The 20,258-nt window shown below is 40.4% G+C and overlaps 1 protein-coding gene across 1 annotated transcript in view; it reads left to right on the top strand.

The window, feature by feature from the left end:
* Positions 1-20,258, top strand: part of vwa8 (von Willebrand factor A domain containing 8) — a 79,032-nt gene that overhangs the window by 15,903 nt on the left and 42,871 nt on the right. The window contains exons 6-21 of the mRNA XM_046403826.1: positions 101-265; positions 1,317-1,366; positions 1,501-1,609; positions 1,696-1,800; positions 1,962-2,090; positions 3,139-3,273; positions 3,366-3,443; positions 6,923-7,083; positions 7,248-7,361; positions 9,197-9,386; positions 13,090-13,167; positions 13,256-13,371; positions 13,610-13,707; positions 14,739-14,845; positions 17,340-17,411; positions 18,111-18,187. Of these exons, the coding sequence (XP_046259782.1) occupies positions 101-265; positions 1,317-1,366; positions 1,501-1,609; positions 1,696-1,800; positions 1,962-2,090; positions 3,139-3,273; positions 3,366-3,443; positions 6,923-7,083; positions 7,248-7,361; positions 9,197-9,386; positions 13,090-13,167; positions 13,256-13,371; positions 13,610-13,707; positions 14,739-14,845; positions 17,340-17,411; positions 18,111-18,187 (1,784 nt within the window). The remainder of the gene's footprint in view (positions 1-100; positions 266-1,316; positions 1,367-1,500; positions 1,610-1,695; positions 1,801-1,961; positions 2,091-3,138; positions 3,274-3,365; positions 3,444-6,922; positions 7,084-7,247; positions 7,362-9,196; positions 9,387-13,089; positions 13,168-13,255; positions 13,372-13,609; positions 13,708-14,738; positions 14,846-17,339; positions 17,412-18,110; positions 18,188-20,258) is intronic.

Raw genomic sequence — 20,258 nt, 5'->3', positions numbered from 1 at the left:
GTTCATGTTAAAAAAAAGTGTTTATTTAAACATGTAAAATGACAAGAAATTGCTAAGTTCTAGACATTTGGAAAGGAATTTACACCTTGCTGCTTTGCAGGAACACACTAAAGACGAACTGGACAGCTGGAAGATTGTTCGTGTAAGTGAGGACTTTAGGGTCATCGCTCTTGGTCTCCCTGTCCCCAAGTATAAGGGCAACCCGCTGGATCCTCCTCTCCGCTCTCGCTTCCAGGCCAGAGACATCTATTACCTACCATTCAAGGTCAGCCCAGGAATTAACAGATTATCTGTCATCAAAAATTTCCCACGACCAAAATGTCTCAATAAGGAGAGAAAAGGACTAACTTGTTCTCCCCACTGATCCTATTTTTATTACCCTGAAAAGTCTACATAACACACTGTAAACAAACTGTATTATCTCTGCCGGGCATGATTCTGGAGGGGATCTTATGTCGGTCGTGTGTATATGTGTATGCGTGTCTGTCTGCAGCTAATCTCACATACTGCTGGATTCGTCAGCGTATTATTCATGACTTCGTGCGGCAGTAATTCTTTCTCTGACCTGTCTCCTTATTTTGTAGCTAGTGTGAAAAATAGTAGGCTATACCTGTTTTTTCATGGTAATTGACATATCTTATGAAAATTAATTTGAATTAGAATTAGATTCTACCTTCTCGTTGAAACTTTTGAATATGAATCATCTGTCATGTTTTTGCCATATCTCAGGAATGCCTTGAGGAAATTTGGCAACAATATGCTCTTGGACTCAAAGATGAACTTATTAAATTTTGGCGATCAAAAAGGTCACTGTGACCTCACGTTTTAAAGTCAAAGGTCAACTTCACTGTGTCATAATGTTTTCTGTCCATTATTCCACATCATAACTCAGGAACATAACAGAACATTTCTCACATTTGGTCAGATACTGAATTGGTGGCACTAATCTTGGGTGTCCGCGTTGAAACTGTGCTGACTGTAGGTATTCTGTGCTGTGGGGTTGAATATGTGCATGTTTAGAATCTTTGCAGCACCATCCATATTTGAAGCCTTGTAGTCCACCATAAGCTAATTTTTTTGGATGAAATTGAGCTTCAGGTGATTGTTGCTTCACCATGTGACAAAGTTCTCTATAAGTCAAGACATACAGTTTATCATGAGTCTGGACAGACATAGATGTAAACTGCAACTTGAGCGGTGCACAGAGACTTACAAACCTGAGGCGGTCATTCTAGTTTAACTTCATAGCACAAGTGCTCTTCAGAAGATCCATGTCTTTAGCCCTGCAAGTTATTCTCATCTTGATTTCTTTTCAGGACCAATTGGAGCTGCTGTATACAGCAGGACCAAACATTGCTGCAGAAAGGTAAACTAAAAGTAAACACTTACTGAAGTTGAGACATTTTTGAATCACTTGTTTGACTTGTGAATATGCTTTTGCAGTTTTTGAAGTCTCAGTAGTTCTTGGTGTGCAATATTCTGTCGTGTTTTGTGTGTCAGAGTGTCCCAGCTGTTGTCACTAGCCACTACACTGTGTTCCCAAGAATCATCCAACCTTGGCCTTCCTGACTTCCCTGTGGACAACCTACTTCCTGCCACCCATGTGCTGGTGAGAATGCAGGTGTCTTAAATATTCTTTACTATGCCCTAGAGAGGGAGAATAGATAATGAAAGCCCCTTTCCATGTTGTTGCAGAACACTTTCCCCATGATGTCCTCCCAGCAGCTAGTCCAGAGACTTTACCCCTACAACAGCTTCTTGGGCAAAGAAGGGCGCACTGCGGTGGAGGGTGTACTCAGCGTGAGTCAAGATATGAACCACCAGTCAAAATGTTCATAACTGTCATCTGCATGTTGTGTCATCCAGTGTGCTTTTTTTGATATGGTCTGAACAAAAGATAAAATGCAGTATTCCGAAGCATTCATTTTGGCTGACACTCATTTTGTGCCGTTCTCTCATAGAGATTTGAGCTTTTGGATGGTCATCGTCAACCAGCACCCAGCGCCATTTTGAATGTGTCCCTGACAAAGGATCTTGAGGGCCACGCAGATGTCACAATATGTGTTGCAGACAAGGACATCACCTTCCAGGTACCAGCACTGGCTACATGTAGAGCAAAACTAAAGCCCCCATCCAGTGAGCATAAAATGTCCCAATGCAGCACACAGGCCATGTGTGGTGCATCAAGGCTCTTTATTCTGATTGTGAAATGGGGCTTAAAGCACTGCTCCTGTTGCAAATCACTGTTAAAGATGCCCTATAGAGAATTTAAAACCTGCATTGTATCCTGCATCATGTTGATAATACATATATAATAATCCAGTGCAGATATTAGGCCTTGTGGATCTGTTGTTTACCGCTTCATCTGGCTGTCTTTTCATTGTTCATTAAGTATAATTGTTCTTTTTGCACACTTTTCTACAGTTATGGTTATAGATTTTCCATCTCCCTACGCTCATATTTTGAGTGCGGTTCATTTTCCAGTGTGACTGGACAGTTAGACAAGAATCATTTGCACTAGTACATCCATTATTTGTTTTTCATACTTTATGGGACTATATGATTTGACTCTTCATGAGTGTGATCACCTTGCCTTCCTCAAATATAAACTAAGATGTAAAGATGTCTGTCGCAAAACAGAGCCAGTGAGTCCTGTCCATGCAGAGATGTTCGCGGTTCTGTCTCAGGCCACACACAGACGGACAGGCGGACACTGTGTCAGTAGCTCTGACTGATATACTGCAATTGACACTGTGTAGAGTATATGAAGGGAACATCTTTATCAGTCTGCAATTCGTCGTCTTGGATGAAAAACTAACAGTGTTGTGAATGAATCACTGTGTGGGGGTTTGGGAGAACAGAGGTATTCCAGACTTCTAAGAATAGTGCTGCAGATCTTCGAGCCAAACAAATGATATCACTCTTTATTGTGTTTTCTTCATGTGGCAGTAATTCTTTCTCATGAATTTCTGTTGCACCGTACAGTATATTTAGTTATTTTGTTCCCAGTCCTGTGTCAGTGATGCTGAGTCTTTAAATCATGGCTTATTTAAAGGAATATTTTTCCCCTAACTTCTATAGAATGATGAAGCCATGGTTTCGCTTTCAAGGTTATGTCTTGCCTTCATCAATCTTCAGGTCCCAGCAGGCACCAAGAAGCTGTGTCCACCCAACAGAAGCCGTATCTTCGTCAGTACACCAAGCCACTCCCAGCTGATGGCTGAGATGATGCAATCACACATGGCTAAGGACATATGTCTGATAGGAGCCAAGGTAGCTCACATTTAGTGCACGGTATATGCACACACTGTACATGCAGAGAATGTGTTCTCTAATCTCAAAAATTATATTTTTGTATTTTCTAGGGTTGTGGCAAGTCAGTGATTGCAAGAGAGTTTGCTGAGATGCTTGGTTACAGTACAGAGTCTGTCATGCTCTACCAGGTAAATAAAAATGTGTCTTTGAAAGTTTGTTTTGTCACATCTGAAGCAATTTGCATTTATTTTCTGTGAAAATACTACATGGCAGGTGGTGAAATGGTGTGCGATCAACAAATGCATTATTGCTTTTCATGTCAAAGATCCCAAATAATTAGTGAGACGTCTCTGACCGCCTGTCCATTGTTTGACACCAGCCGAGCACCAGATGTGGGAAGATTTTGTGTTTGGCAGGGGATGTGTGGTGTATTCATGTGAACATCATTAGCTCTACATCTAACTCTAAATCTACATCACTTTGTAAGGCAAAGCACAAGTGCTGACAGGGACTTCATGGTGCATTCAAGCACACCTCGTATACTCTGGAATCAATACTCAAATGGAAAAGTTTCATTATGATCCTGTTTTTTCACTACATTTCACGACATTTTTTTAGATGCTAAAATCATAGCAATCCCATTCATTTAAACAAGCAGATTATTAAATTCTCTATAAATAAAGGAAATCAAATTGTTATGAACAAACTCGACAACAGGTCCTCATGCTCCTCTGCATCTCTTGCATCTCATAGATGTATAGCGAAGGAAGGTACAGTATTGCAAGATGTAGTGTGTTTATGCAAAATTAGGACAGCAGTTTGGCTAAAAGATCCATATTTGGCTTTACACTGAGATACTGACAATGCAATGGAGGGCTCCTACAATATATTGTCTATAAATGTGTGTGTGTGTGCTGGGAGGGTAATTCTGTGGAATGTGAGTGATAACTGTGCAGGAAACGGGTGTACTGAAGCCTTATGTATTAATGCATCAGTCTGCAGCTATTTTTAGCTGGCTGAGGTCAGGGGTGACTTGTGCTGCGGGAATGGCTGAATACTTTGCTGCACAGTTCATCTTGTCAGCTCTGAAAATCCCATTTTTGGAGAACAAAGTGACATGTAAGGCTAGAGTGGAATAGAGATATTTTATCTGTTGTTGTATCTCCTTCAATGGAAAGAACGATAGAACAATAACACAACCCTTTTCCTCTTTTGCAAGAAAAAATAAGAATAGTAATCTCCAATAATTAATTTTAGATATTTTCTCTTGATAAATGAATATGGGGGCTGGAGGGGAAACATTATATGCGCGTGTTTAGAACACATTGCACACACAGTATGCAGATATTTATATCAAGGAATATACAGGAAGACAGGGAGGAATACTGCAATACCACCCTCCCATTCAGATATATGCACAGATGTACAGTAGAGGTACACACAGCCACAGGTAATTATATTTGCAAATCCCCAAAATCTGATGTTTCCTTGCGCATATGGGGAAAAAGTGGATGAAAGCCTAGTTATACTCCTCTCATTGTAGGTGATGTAGTTGACACCTCCATAGTACACAAAAGATTAGCAACACGCACATTCCACACTGTTTATCTTATTATCATAAGATATAACCAAACCAGTAGACAGAGAACTATGTAAATATCTTACCTTTGTAAAAGCTGCAGTACCATCATTTGCTCGTTCTGAGAGTAAGTACTGCATTCAGATTTTTACTACATAAAAAGCATTGTAGTTTGCTTATTGTTATTGAGTTTTTTTTTCTTAGTTAGGAAAAGGTGGATAATGATGAATATATTCATATAAAAATAATGGAAACAAAGTTCACTTACTAAAGCTGTCTTAGACTTGACAATAGGCTTACCAGTGTCTGGCTAATTAATCATAATATCAATTTAACCTACAAATGAATATGGTACATATAAATAAAAATGACTGATTCTCTGATTCTGAAGTTTAACTGAGTAGTTGACATGACAATAAGCAGCTCATAAACTTACAGCATCATTTCTGTAATAATTGTGAGAATACAATTAACTACATAAAATGAAATATACATACTGACGATGCAGACTGTACCAACAGAGTGTCAGAGTTCAGCATGTTACTCAAGCTGTGGTTGCTGCCATTTTAGGCTCACAACTCATTAACCCTGCCTAGTTCATTTGCAAACTTTCATAATGCAATTGGTTATACTATATATACAGATATTTAAGGATGGTGGAAAAGAGAAAGAAGCCATGTTTTGTGTTTTGAAATGGCTCCATATGTCCTGTGTTGGATCATGACCCAGTTACTCAAGATAACCCACAGGCCTTGTTGTGAGCTGTTTTATGTAGGAACTGTTTTCTTTCAGCATCACAGTGCAAAGGAGGCTTAGATCTACATGAGAGGCTAGCTAACTAAGCTACCTAACATTCCAGTTCAGCCAATGGGGGATGCAGTTATTGTTTACATACCACCACGTCACTAATATGAGCCTCTCGTGCAAGAGTAGGTACTTGCGTCCTTCTGTGCGGTGACATGGGAAAAAAAATCTTACATATAGTAACTGACCATAACTGTGTCGTGGTAGAGACCTTGGCTCCTTGGCAAGAGGCATACAAGCTAGAATTCAGTAAATGCCATCAAAACCTGTACGTCGGCAAACATAGTACTTTCAAATCTTTCATTGTTGGTCCATTTGAACAACCAAGCATGTCACTGGAGAGAATGACCTGCTAGGTTTTACAGGTCCCTGCAGTTAACACATGACTGTGTGAATAGAATATGACAATGTGCGATGTCTCTTTGTAATACAGCATTTTATTTTTGCCTTTCAGTGAAAATCCAGCACGTGGAAAATACTTGAATGCTTACAGTCTTGATAGTTTTGTAGTATTGCAGTAGGTTCAGCAAACCAAACTGACTGCTGTTTTTCTGTTTATATCTGCTCACGTATGAAACTGGCAGACGGGCAGACATTCATGATGTTGGTCGGTTACCAGAAACACCGTGACCGAGAGAGCGATTTGTCCCTGTGGCTGAGGACACCATGTACTCTGTCACTATGTGCAACAGTATTAACGCTTGGAAATTCATGGATTTCAAAGGAGCTCGGTAAAATGAGCATCTGTGGTGTGTTTACTGTTGTGGCTCAAGAAATCTGTTCATTTATCTCTTTCCTTTAAGGGGTCATGTCTGATGTTGATGCTGAAACCTCGTTTTACCCTTAATTCATTCTACTTGAGGACAGCACCAAATGAAAAATATGAAACCTGTTTCTGACTTACTAAAAAGTGTTCTCTTGCTATGGAGCAGTTCAGTAATCACAATCTTGAATAAATTGTGCAACTATGCTTGTATTGCCTCCTCTACCCTCTGTCTCCGCCATGACACAGTAACGTTATAGTGAATATGACAGTCTCGCTCCACAGATTCCCCACCAACAGAAATGTGCCATTAGCTGTTAGCTGTATAGCAGATATATCAGATTTAGCAGCAGGGCCAGATCATGCGGGGACATAGCAAAAGAAATAAAGAGGAGTGTGACTGCAACAAAATCTCTGCACCAATCCTCCAATTCTGTAACACCATGTGATAGTAAACATGCTAGTGCACTGAACCACTTCATGCATTGCTCTTAACCCCCCCCCCCCAACTTCGCTTCCAGGACATGACAGCAAGGGACCTTCTCCAGCAGAGGTATACTCTCCCTAACGGAGACACAGCGTGGAGGCCGTCCCCACTGGTCACTGCTGCCATTGAAGGCAAGCTGCTGCTTCTGGATGGTATACACAGGGTCAACCTGGGGACCTTGGCTGTGCTGTCTAGGTACTTCAGTTTATAGAATGCTCTGTTGATATCATTACTTGTATTATCTTCTGCACTCTATGTTGTCTTTTTTTGTAGTTCTCTATTGCTGCTCTGCTGGTCCTGTAAATGAAAGACAAGCACACACACTTCTCAACTCATTCCACTGTGTTCTGTTTCCCCAGGTTACTCCATGATAGAGAGTTGGATCTGTATGATGGAACCAGGCTGCTGAGGTGGGACAGATACCAGACACTGAAGGAAGAACTACAGTTCAGTGACAAGCAACTGCAAGAGAGGTACACACACCACATGCTCAGAGGCTTACAGGTTATTTCTTAGGAGCATCTCTGAATCTAAATCAGAGATTTAGAATCTAAATTTGCATCGAACATGCAAACAAAACAGTTGTGGTTCCTAGCTTTAAACTCAGATAACTTCATCATTAGCACCATAACAGGAAACAAAATCGCAGAAATGAAGAGGAGAGTGACGAGTACAGTATGTTTGCGTTGAGTCTCATGTCTCTCATTTCGATCACTATTTCATATCATCCACGTCATTCTAAGTGTCCTGTCATGGACGGAGTCTTACCAGGTGTTCGGACTGAAAAGCCCAAAGAATGCTTGGCTCTGCAGTGCTGGGAGGAAAACGGCAAATATGTTCTCGGGGAGGCCAGTTTCAGTAATAGAAAAGTTAGGGGTCTTATTAGACACCAAAACAATGCACAGTGGCTAGTATGTGACTGACTGTTGTTGTTCATGAACTGAACTTTTCTGTGATTTGACTCATGAAGTGTGTGTGTGTGTGTGTATTTATGTGTGCCCATGCGCATTTTCATGTGTTCATCTTAAAAACCCACCTTAGCCAGCAGGAAGGATGTTTGTGGTGGGGGCGTCTGGGCTGAAACAAACCCACTTCCTCTTCCTACACTACTGTGGCTCTGACAAAATGTGTGTATGTACACACAGCAGTTTGCTGGTTCTTTCTTATCCAACTCCGACTATCCTATGTGTCCTATCTGTGTTTGTTACAGCAGGAACATTAAATGTTGAACTACATATTGTGAGAAAAAATAAACAAAACCCCTTTACTGCGCATCTGTGATAGTGATGTCTTGTCCCATAGCAACAGACTGTGCCACAGGCTGTGTTGTCTGACTTTAAAGTGGCCGTGAAAATATTAGCATTTACCAAGTTTCAACATTTTGGTTCAGATTTGGATATACATGATGTTACTGTTAGTATCTGAAAAGGAATTCTGCAATTTTTCACAGTAAGACTGACTAGAAAGAGAAAGACGGAGAAAGGGAGTGTGTGAACAAGACATAAAAAGAAAATGTCTGTTTTGTAAGGCATTTGAATGAATAATAAGATAAGATAAGATAAGATGAACTTATCCCGCAGTGGGGAAATTCACTTGTTGAGGCAGCTCACAAGGACAAAAGAGGAGTGCAAAAAGCAAAGAGTGTGCAAAAACAGTTACAAAAGAATGTAGAGGTAAAATAAATTAACATTAATTTAATTAATTTGGAATTTTTGTGGCTACTTTTTTTTTTTTTTTTTTTACAGTACGGGGTTCGATGTTTTCAGTGTTTAATTTTGAATAAACTCAAAAGTAATCTAAATGTTCTCAGATTAGATTATAGGTTTTTTTTTTATGTAATCTAACACAGATTACATCAGTGATTACATAAATTGCCGTGTTATTTGTATTCAGTTCTTGACTGCATTTCAAAGCAATCTGACCCAACCCTGAATACTGTGCATGGTTACGGCCAATAACAACAGGCTGTGTTGTCTTCACACATAAAATGTCTTTCCACACAGTCACCAGGCGACAACGATGCCGATGATTTAGCGTCTGATTCTGCCCACGTTAGAGTAAATATATCCTGTTGCAGCGTGGGTGTCTCTGTGGGGGTAGTCAAAATGGACTTTGCTGTCCTCTTGAATCAGAGCATTACACAGCCAGCTGTCAAAAGTCATGCTTGTGTCCCTGACATAGATTGGGTGGGACACAAACACACACACACACACGTGCTTGTGACAAACACTGCACACCGGCACTCTGCATCTCCTCGAACACAACCGAACTTCCACTGCTGGTGTGTAACTGTTATGTGTGTTTTCAGGTCAATCCTCCCCATCCATCCATCATTCAGGGTGCTGGCAATGGCAGAGCCTCCGGTTGTGGGTGCCATTACAGGCAGCATCAGCAGCAGAGGTCAGCAGTGGCTGAGCCCAGAGCTGCTCACTATGTTCCTCTACCACACTGTCACACCCCTGGGCAAAGCAGAGGAGATGGACCTCATACAAGCACTGGTGAGACACGCCAACACACATATCCACACATATCTACTTTTCCTTGTACTGGTTACTGCTTTGTGTGCAATTAATTCATTTAACATTTTAGTACATGTGATATACAGTCAGTCAAAATGAAATACAATGAAATTGTGTTTCTTACAATCGGTGTAAAGCTTGTTGTTTTACAGTGACAGTATAGGAAATTAGGGGTCTCTCCACTCACTGTCAGACATTGACAACAAATTTTACACTTCATTCCAGCTGGCTTTGATTTAGCTCATCTATTTATAGCATGTTTGAAAAATATTACATTTTACATGAGGCATTTGTGTACAGAAACTTATATCTAACTGGTAAAGATAGTATAATATTTGGTACAGGGAGCTCAAAATGGTATCAGTTGTGGCAGTGGTGGGTGGCACGGTGGTGCAGTGGTTAGCACTGTCGCCTCATAGCAAGAGGGTTCCAGGTTCGAATCCCGGTCTGGGCCCTTCTATGTGGAGTTTGTATGTTCTCCCTGTGCCTGCGTGGGTTTTCTCCGGGTTCTCCGGCTTCCTCCCACAATACCAAAAACATGCACATTAGGTTAATTGACTACTCTAAATTGCCCCTAGGTGTGAGTGTGAGAGTGTGTGGTTGTTTGTCTTTGTGTGTTGGCCCTGCGATTGACTGGCGACCAGTCCAGGGTGAACCCCGCCTCTCGCCCGTAGTCAGCTGGGATAGGCTCCAGCTCCCCCGCGACCCTGACGGATAAGAAAATGGATGGATGGATGGATGTGGCAGTGATGTTACCAGCAGCTCGTAGAAATGTCATCAATAACTGTTATTTGTTTCCTGCTGTTTCTTTAATTTCTTTTTTCTTTCCTCTTGTTTGCCTCAGAGCTTTTGAACAGTTGCAAATTATTTTGTCAGAGGTGCGAAAGCTTCCACGTGTGAAACACTGCTGTACCATGGACGTTGCCTTTACGTGTGTTTGATAGTTGGAGATGAGGGAAGGGAAGCTTGGCAGCTTCTGTGCAGAGTGTCACAGTTTTGAAGCTATTACGTGAGAAACATGTTCATTTGGAACATATTCCAAGCACTTATTCTGATGAAGAAAAATTGGACTCTGGAGTTTTTTTTCTAAATAAACTGTGACTTGGCAGTGATGCTAGGTGTAATTTTAACAAGTTGTTGGAATCACACACACAATAACACGCATAGCAGTATCTTACAGGCCTTGTTTGGTGTTGCACAGTTTGATAGCATGATTTAAAACACAGGACGGTCTCTGGCATGCTGACTCTTTGGTTCAAATATGGTGAAGCTTCTCTCTAAAATTAAGGCTTTTTTATGCTTACAACAATTTTTTTTCTCTGATTTAAAACAGTAATTTGTTAAAATCCATGTTAGTTAGCTCTTTTCGTTTGTCAAGATAATCCACCCACCTGACAGTGTCAAGATATCAAGGTGCTGTTTGAATAACATGAATAACATGCCACTCTAAAATGTGCAGTTTACATTTTGTCAGTCACTGAGCTATAGACTTCACATGCCTGCTTAGTGATCGGGAGGCGTGGATCAGAAAGCCGGTGCGAACACGCTTTGCCTCATGCAGTGCGACACGTCGCAGAGAGTTGGTCAGAGTGGTGATTGTGACCTGTGGAAATCTGCTCCTCTCCTCTGCAGTGGCTGTGCAAAGTTGCTGATGAATTTTTTTCTTCATGTCTGTCTTTTGTGAGAAGAACACTGAGAAATGTCTTTTGTATAGATTTAAAAAAAGTCTTAAATCATTTAAATTGGCTTGTAAAAAATGGGAGCATAAACCAAAGTATTACATTTATATTTTTGTTGAGTATAACCGGTCATCTTCAGACATTTTAGCCTTGTATTTTATTTATTTATTTTGCTGTAGTTATCTTTATTTAGAAGTCATATAAAACACAGATACTGTACATAAACACAATATTTTTCTCATCCCTGTTGTACATTTATAATCCAACAGAATCGATTTAATAAATAATCGCATTAACATCTAATAAAAGAAAAAAATCAATGTGCCAAAAAAAATTGGTTCACTATACATAAATTAGGGTCAATACATATGTCATAAAATTTCTGAGTGCACTGTTTTGTAGAATAGCAAATGATGTTGAAACTCTTTGATCGATAAGCTTAGTGTTTGGAGAGGTTTGTTTTTCCATTCACTTTAGCAGTGTAAGTTGTCTAGCTAAAAGAGATGCAAACTTGTGGACTTCCTGCAGTACTGTAGCAACAGCTGAAGGTTCTCTGGGTACTTCCAAAACATACTGACTGATAAACATTTAAATTCTGATTTCCAGAAACTGTTCAGTTTTGGGCCAAACCAAAACATACGTGAAAGAGGGGTTGGTGCTTGTCTGCATGTGTCGCTCAGAGGATCGGCACTAAGTGTGAATAATTTAGCTTTATTTTCTAGATAATTGCTGTAAGCAAACTGAAGAGGAACATATACTATCGAAAGTGTCCTCAAATAGTCTTCCTGCTGATTCCTCATATTATGTGAGTTTAAAAAGGAATGCATTTTCCCAATAGATCCTTTGGAATGTGGATAAAGTTTCAGAAGGGATGCTAAAACAGTGCTGGGTGGTTATGATGGGAAATGAGAGGAGGATGTTAATAGAAAACTACAGAGATGCCAAAATCTAAAAAAAAATGAAAACTTTATTTATCTAGCACCTTTCAAAAACCAGGTTTCCAAAGTGCTTAGCAATCATTAAAAACAAAACCGACAAATTGTACATGAATAGAAGACAATAAATAAAATATAAGTAGACAAATGGTGAAGAAGGTTTAAGATTTAAATCAAAATACATAAAATATTAAAGGAAATTTACAATTTAAAACCAATAAGCTAAAGGGGACAGCAAAAAGACAACATCACAGTCCATAAAAGTAGGTGATAAATTTGAAATTGAGAAGTCCTTGAGCAAAAAGAATCGTATTAACTGTATCCAGATCTTAGAAGAAAGCCTGGTGTGTACCTGGATATAGGTTCAGATAGGGGGAGTTTTGAGCAGAGCAGGGCCACAACATAAGCTCTCCAGTTGTAACCATATGGGGGCAGGGCAATGGGAAGAAGACTCTTTCCAATATGAGCAAATTGAAGAGGAGACAAGGGGCAGTCCTGCCTAGGACGGAGTGAGATATGGGACAGTTTGCTGTTCGTTCAGGCTCCCGCCAATGAGAAAGAAGAAGATGTATCTTGAACTAAATCCAGATTTTTTGAGCACATAAAGATTATAACCCACTCCTCATGATCAAATGCCTTCTTGGCACCAAAACCAAATGATGATAATATTACCATAATACTGGACTGGACCACTTTTTAAGGGAAATAGGGTAAAATGCACCACATTGGGACAAGAGTTATGTGAAACTGTTTTACAGGGGTGTTGCACCGTATAGAGAATGACTCTGATTCTGAGCCAGCTGAGGGCAATGACCAAACAATTAACCTAACGTACATGTTTTGATGATGTGGGAAACTGGAGCATCTGGAGGAAACTCTCACAAGCATGCAATACAGTTCAACAGCACCACAAATTAGTTAGTTGTACCCAACGTGGTGGCAGTGTATGCATCAACTGAGGAAAAAAAAAATCAATTCTAGATCAGAATTTCTGTAGTTAACCTCCTAGCACTTCGTTCCCTCTGTAGATCCTGTCCTTCATCAGTTTTGTTTTCTCTCACTTTCTAGACCCCCTGTGTTCCAAAGGAAGGAGCAGAGCATCTATTGCACCTCACACACAGTCTACGCAAGACAAACGACCCCACAGTAAGTGCAAGTGCCGGTCTTACCAATTTGTGTATATGTGTGTGTGATCTAAGCAATTTATTGGTGTATGGTGTGTGTGTGTGTTCAGGCGCAGTCTCTGGCCTCGTCTTTATCCACCAGACAGTTGTTGAGGATCTGTCGCCGTCTCTCTCAGTACCCTGAGGAGAGCATCGCTCATGCTGTCAATAAGGCTTGTCTCTCCAGGTCCACACAAACACACACACACACACACACACACACACACACACACACACACACACACACACTCACACTCACACTCACACTCACTCAAATTCCTTTTTTCTCTGTGTTGCTGATGATGATGTGACGCTTTTGTTGATTTTTTTTACTTCATAAACGGGATTAAAAATGCACACAAGGTGATTTTTAATGCTGTAAGATTGTGTGTGCCAGCCATAAAATGTGTGAGTGTGCATTTCAGGTTCCTGCCCAGTCTGGCCCGAGCCTCTCTTGAAAAAAGCCTTGCCAACTCCTCCATACAGGACGCATCATATCCTGCTGACACTCGTGACTTCAGCTGTAAGTTTCGGACAGCTGTCCAGATAAGATTTATTCGACTACTCAGTGTTTCTTAATGCGTTTTATTTTATTCATTTTGCTGCTATTTTAGGATTTTTTCCTGGCTTAGGTTGAGGCTTTGATGTTAGACCACCCACTGAATAATTATCAGTGTTGCAGTATAAACTGTGTTTCAGTTTCAAGTCAGATCATTTTCCACATTTGATCATATGTTAAAATTGTTCAGCATACGAGCACTGTCACATAGGATTAAAAACTTCTGGTTGTAGTCAGCCACTTTTTTTCTTCATTTCTGTAGTCATTGATGTTTTAGTTCCGTTAGCAGAAATAACACATGATGCATCTGTCAGTTTTCCAAGTTCCAAAGTAGGATTAATTATCCTTAATGCAACCATACAAACCTGAACAATTTCTGCTTAGCCTTGTCAAAATCAGTCCGGTTTCTCTCACCTGGGTCATACATCCCGTAGTTGCAAATACAGATAACTATTTAAAATAAACATCATGTGAATGTTTTATTGTGTGCATTTCATGATCAGTGTGTGAGAGCTTGTAGCGCCAATCAACATTGCTGGGCTAATAATGTTATTGACAGATAATACTACATCAGATGTTTTATGTGTTTATCCTGTTGCAGCCTGCCCTGAAGTTGAGTTCAGAACTTCACAGTTAAAAAAAAAAAAATGATGGAAAGCAGAAACACCCTTCAGACATACAGTATATATTTCAGAAAAACAGTCTGCTCTTCGTACTGATCACTTGACATATGGTTGATAGTATCAGATGTTGCTACCTGTGCTAATGTGGAAATGACAGTAATGTTAATATGTGCCATCAGTATTACTCACTTAGTCATTTAATATCAAAATATGAATATGACAGCAGCATTTTTTAGAAACTGAGGTAATCTAAGCCCTCAGTCCTAAGTGCAGAGACTAAAGAGGCAAATCAAGGTGTCAAATCTCTCTCGCTCTGTCACGCAAACACACACACACACACACACAGTGACCACCTCTCATGTATTTCTCTAGGTATGGTAAAGGATGGTGTGTTGACTATTGGCAATGTATCTGCTCCTGTCTACAACCCCAATGACAAAATTAAGGTTCCAGATGTCCTCTTCTATGATAATCCCCAGGTAATTACACACACAGCTCGCAACCAAATATAAATAATGATGCATGTCAGTCTAAACAAAATCTGTAACTGTAAGACAACATTTAACCAATCATTTTGTGATTAGAAAACAGGGACAGAAAATATATTTCCAGGACATGTCCCAGATTTCATCTCAAAAGGGCAACAAATCAGATTAGAAACAATAAATAATATCTATATTTTTTTTCTCTCAGACTGAGAAAGATTGCTTTGTGTATTCATTTCCAGGCAATATTCATAGTTCATTGAACAACCTGTCGTGTCTGTCCTTGTAATTCATGATGATTACTGCATGTATGTCTCTCTGTCTCTCTGTCTCTCTCTCTCTCTCTCTCTCTCTCTCTCTCTCTCTCTCTCTCTTTCTTTCATCCTCTCTGTCTTGTCTACCTCTTCTTCTCCTCCTTCACCCAGCCGACTATCAGCAGGATGGTTCTCCCTTGCAAGCCAGGTCCTGCTCAAGGTTTCTTCCTGTTAAAAGGGAGTTTTTCCTTGCCACTGTCTGCTTGCTCAGGGGTTCAGGCTCTGGGTCTCTGTAAAGCATCTAGAGACAATTTTGATTGTATAAGGTGCTATATAAATGAATTGAATTGAAATAAGGTATTTTCCCTTTAGAATCATTCCTCTTTCTTCCTTGTGACAGTATTTCATTAAGAAAGATGATTAAGATGTTGTGGTATTATCTGATATTTTCCAAGACCATGCTCTTTGTTTTTCCTGCAAGGCCATTTTCAGATACATTGGCGTCTGAGAGATGTTAATCTCAGTCCTGGCCTGGCTCTAGAATCTGCCCCAGCACACTGTAACTGACCTCTGATTGCTGTTATTGATGGATTTTATTAGATAAGAAAGTAATCTAACTTTAGTTCAGCAGTGTACTGCATTGGTGTGTGTAGCAGGAAAAGAAAAAGAAAACAGTACAGCACATACTTCATACAAATGGACAGATACAGGAGTCGTGAACATTTAGAGAATTAGGTGGCCCAAACAGGAATGAAGTATTGGAAAACCCTCCTTCAGGAGGTCAGGTATGTTGGGGATTGTGCTGTCCAGACACCAAAAATAAAATGGCAGTTCATTTATGCAGTTATTGTCAATGTTTGTGAACCTTCGATGCAAAAAGAGGCAGAAAATTGATGTGTTGATTAGGGTTTTTAATCCCCACTCCCACCTGACTTGTTATGTGTGCCAATCCACACCACCCTGCCTGCAAAAATATGCACTAATCAGTCACCGGAACCCAACCTGACCTGACCCGACCTGACCTGACCTGGAAAGCAGCAACGTTATGCATTATATTAGCACAGTTGTCAGAACTGATTGTAAAGACAAGTCTGAGCAGTGTTGAACTCTCCAAGGTTCTGATTCTTTAAATGCAACTTAACCTTCGAGCATCAAATACATATCAAAATACAGCAACCTGAAACTTAACTACTTAACTTGCAAATGCAATATTTTAGTTTCATTATCATGTTTATTAATCAATTAACATAAATTACTATAGCAAATTAAAGAATATAACTATAGGCTACTATGTCGTACAATGACCAGGTTATGGCCATCTTGTTAGTTGCAGCCTCTAAAGAAATTTGTATAAGTATGTATGGCTGCTGATGTTTTGTTAGTTATCAGCTACTGCTCTGCTCAGCACATAAATTAATTTTAGCTAATTTTGGATAAAATAACACGCCCATGTGAGGTATATGCTAGATTTTACCAGGTGAAACTGTGACATTGGTGTCTCATGTCTGATCCCAGCTAAGAAAACTACGCTCTGATTCTGTGGAAATACTGATGACGCCATGTGACCCAGATTTATCTCTTTGCCACTCTCTTTCTCTCTGTCCTCATTCTGCCCTTTTTCCTCTGCCTGCTTGCGTTAGAGACTGAAATAAGAGTGGAAGAGGGTGAGATTGCATGAGAGTAAGGGGTACGGAGGATGCCCTACTTTTTGAATGATGTGTTTTCTGTCTTCAGAGTAAAATTACAGTTCTAAAACACATGGGGAACAGGGATGTTGGGGGGTGGGTTTAAACCTCCAGTTTTTTGCACAAACCTGTATTTTTAAATGTAATTATTTTATTTTGTTATTTTTGGGGCTTCTAGTCTTAAACTGATAGACCAGCTTGAGAGAGACAGGAAACTTGTGAGAGAGAGAGAGAGAGAAAGAGAGAGAAAGAGAGGAGAAGACATGCAACAGAGGGCCATGGGCTAGAATAAACCCGGGCCAATGCTGAGGACTCAGCCTCAGTGCATGGGACGCTCTGTCAGATGAGCCATCGGGGTGCCCAAAACCCATGTTGTTTTGATATTAATTTAATCTTCAAACAGGTACAAGAGAACTTTTTTTTTATTTCATAACGTGAAGTGCAGTTCACCACAAAGCTTGTTTGGGTTGAATTGCCCTGTGTCCATAAAACTAATTAGAATTTCTGAGCTACCCAGTTTAACGTTTGTCTGTTTAAATCTCTCTGCAGCACATGATGGTAATGGAAGACATGTTGAAAGACTTTCTATTAGGAGAGCACCTCCTCTTGGTGGGCAACCAGGTGAGTGACATGGAAAATTATTCAGCTTCCTGCTTTACTTGAAATTCCCCCAGTCCCCGTAAAGAGCCCTATTGATACTGGGCCTCAAGAGCTTTTATCTGTAGAGGTCCAGTCATGATCACTGTCATGATCCCACTTTGGTGTCATGCAGAATAAGCAGAGCTTATACTTGTGCTTTCTGAGAGGATCTCTCTCTTTTTTCTCAGCAATGGATCTCAATAAAGTAGGTGACACATGTCATCCCTGTTTGAGTGTGAAGGGAAGAGTTATGAAACAAGCTCGCTTCACCCTGATGTCACCCTCCAGACACACTGGCTCAGAGTTTATGTGTGCATAAGGAAACATGTAGCACCTCCTTGGGGACACTGTGCCCCAAGTCTCTCCTAATGGGCAAGGAGAAGGGGAGGAGAAAGGAGGGAGTGAAAGTAACATGTTGTACTGGTACTCCACATGTTTTTGCATTAATGTTCATATGTGCACACACTGAAAGAGTTGAGCAAGAGAAGCTATTTACAAATTTAGACATTAGGAGCTACCAGAACAACTTGCTGGACACCTGACAGAGAGACCCAGCAACCATCCAAGAAAGGCAGGCTCTGCAGGAATAAATACATCTCTATCTCCGGTTGGTGCATTAAGACTGATTTCTTTGAATTGTGCTGGTGCTCAATGCTTTGTTTTTGTTTTGCTGTTCCATAGGGCGTGGGTAAGAATAAAATAGTGGACAGGTTCCTGCACCTTCTGAACAGGCCCAGAGAATACCTGCAGCTCCACAGGTGAGGAGAATCACAGTGTTATTTCAAAGTGTACAGTAAATATTTATTAGTAAATGCTTTACTAAAAAGCTGAGAGATTAAAAGATCCAAGTTGCCACGTTTTCCTCTGCCCCTATAAAAAATAGCTTATAAGGAATGTCAGTCACTATTCTCTGTTTTAATCCTGTTTCAGTGTTCTGAGTTTGTCCAGGCAGCTTTCCTTTTTTCTGACTTTTTCCATTCTGTTTTAAGAAGGAATAAAAGGGTCTTTACAATTCTTTTCAGCTCAGTTCCATTCAGAGAGCTCATGCCTCTAACATATGTGTTCATATATAGTGTTTTTCACATATGAATCACCAGCTGCAGAACAGATCACAGGTTTCCTTATCAATATCAATAACATTATCATTGAAGGGACTTTCTATTATTTTCCTGCATTAAAAATTTACAGTCTCATGTTCAGCCCCATGTGGCATTTTAAAGATGCATCTTTCTCTTACTGGCGCTTTCAAATAGTTGCCCACATCAACTGTAGTTGGCAAACTATAATGCTTTTCAGGAGTAATAATCACATGTGTTTTTACAGATGAACAAACCTATTTGAGAGAAATATGAGCAGCCAGCACTTTCTCTTTCCCATTTAAGGGTGTCAAAAACTATTCTGGTCCTCAGTAAATTAGGCCATCCTTCACCAGAACAAGGAGTTCACGTGCCCATATTAACAGAGAGCCATTTGAAGAAGTACTTGTTAACTTGAAATCACAGCATCTATAAATACTTGCTCAGTCACACTTCAGGAAAATTAGGTCAGGCTTGCTCATCCATAGATCAGTGTGCTGTGAAATCGGCCTCGCTGTTAAATGTAGCTGAAATCAATCAGAGGTAGAGATGGGTCTTGTATTGATCTTGGCACTAATAAGAAGGCAATGTTTCAGAGTCAGTGACTTTCTTATAGGAGATGGACAACAAACAGAATGCCAATAAAACCCTTTGCTTTTACAAACATAAAGAACTAAGGTAATGCAATTAAAAGATTCAGTTCAGATTAATGGTGAGCAATAAGATTAAATCTATGGTCAAACATCAACAGCACATCCGCATGTAGAAACAACCAGTTTCTCCTTCTGGCCTGCATGTGTGCGAGTATGTAGTTCGTCAAAGTCTCATGAAAGTCAAAGTGGAACTGAGCATTTATGTGTCCTGGTTAGCTACTGTAGCAGCAGCTAATATTAGACCAGAGCAGAGGCAGGAAGATCTGTGCACATGGCTTTTGGGAGCTTGTGACTGAAAGCCTACAGAGATGTGGCTCAGAAAAGCAAAAGAGATGCAGCCAGCCAGCCAGGAAGGAAACTAGGACAGTTCCTGGGTCACAGTGTGAGAAATCGAGGGGTGTTGGAAGGAGGGCTGGTACGTGGATTGGAGAGAGAGAGAGAGATGCTCAGAGAAAGAGGAAGGGATAATTTTGGACAGCCTTGTTCACTGGCCTGCATCTGGTGATTAAATGCTATTTAGCAGCACTGCAAAGAAAAAAAATCTGTCTCCATCTCTGTTCCCTGAAGGAGAGGAACAAAGTATAACACATATAGTGCATGCCCCTGCATGGCCTGACAGAACACACCTCTATTCAAACCTCGAGGAACATGACCTGTGGTGATGTATGTGAGACCAGACCTGTACACCTGTCATCATTTTCATCCCTCAGTTTGACAGTCACTCTACGTTGAGCCCAGCAGCACAGCAGGGCAACCAAGTGTTGGGAACAGTCATTGTAGTCTGTTTCATTCCATTTCAGTCAATTTACTTTGTACAACACACATAGTGTGGGACATGTATTCATGCCCCACAGAGCAGCCCCCAAACCATAATCAAACCACCAATACTTTAGTGCATTATAATATACCCAGCTGAAAGGACATAACGAATCATCTTAGGGACTTTCACATCCAAATGGTAAAACCAAACAAGTCTACAGTGATAACCATTTGGCTACAGCACAGAAATCAGTCACAGATGCCCCTTTAAACAAAGGCCTTATGTTGCCATACCCTTGGCTGAACATGCCTCACATCGTGAGGCAATGGATGACCTCTGC

Source organism: Scatophagus argus, chromosome 11, assembly GCF_020382885.2.
Source record: "Scatophagus argus isolate fScaArg1 chromosome 11, fScaArg1.pri, whole genome shotgun sequence".
Taxonomy (NCBI): Eukaryota; Metazoa; Chordata; class Actinopteri; family Scatophagidae; genus Scatophagus; species Scatophagus argus.
The sequence above is the reverse complement of the archived record's forward strand: the minus strand, read 5'-3'. Positions and strand labels throughout refer to the sequence as shown.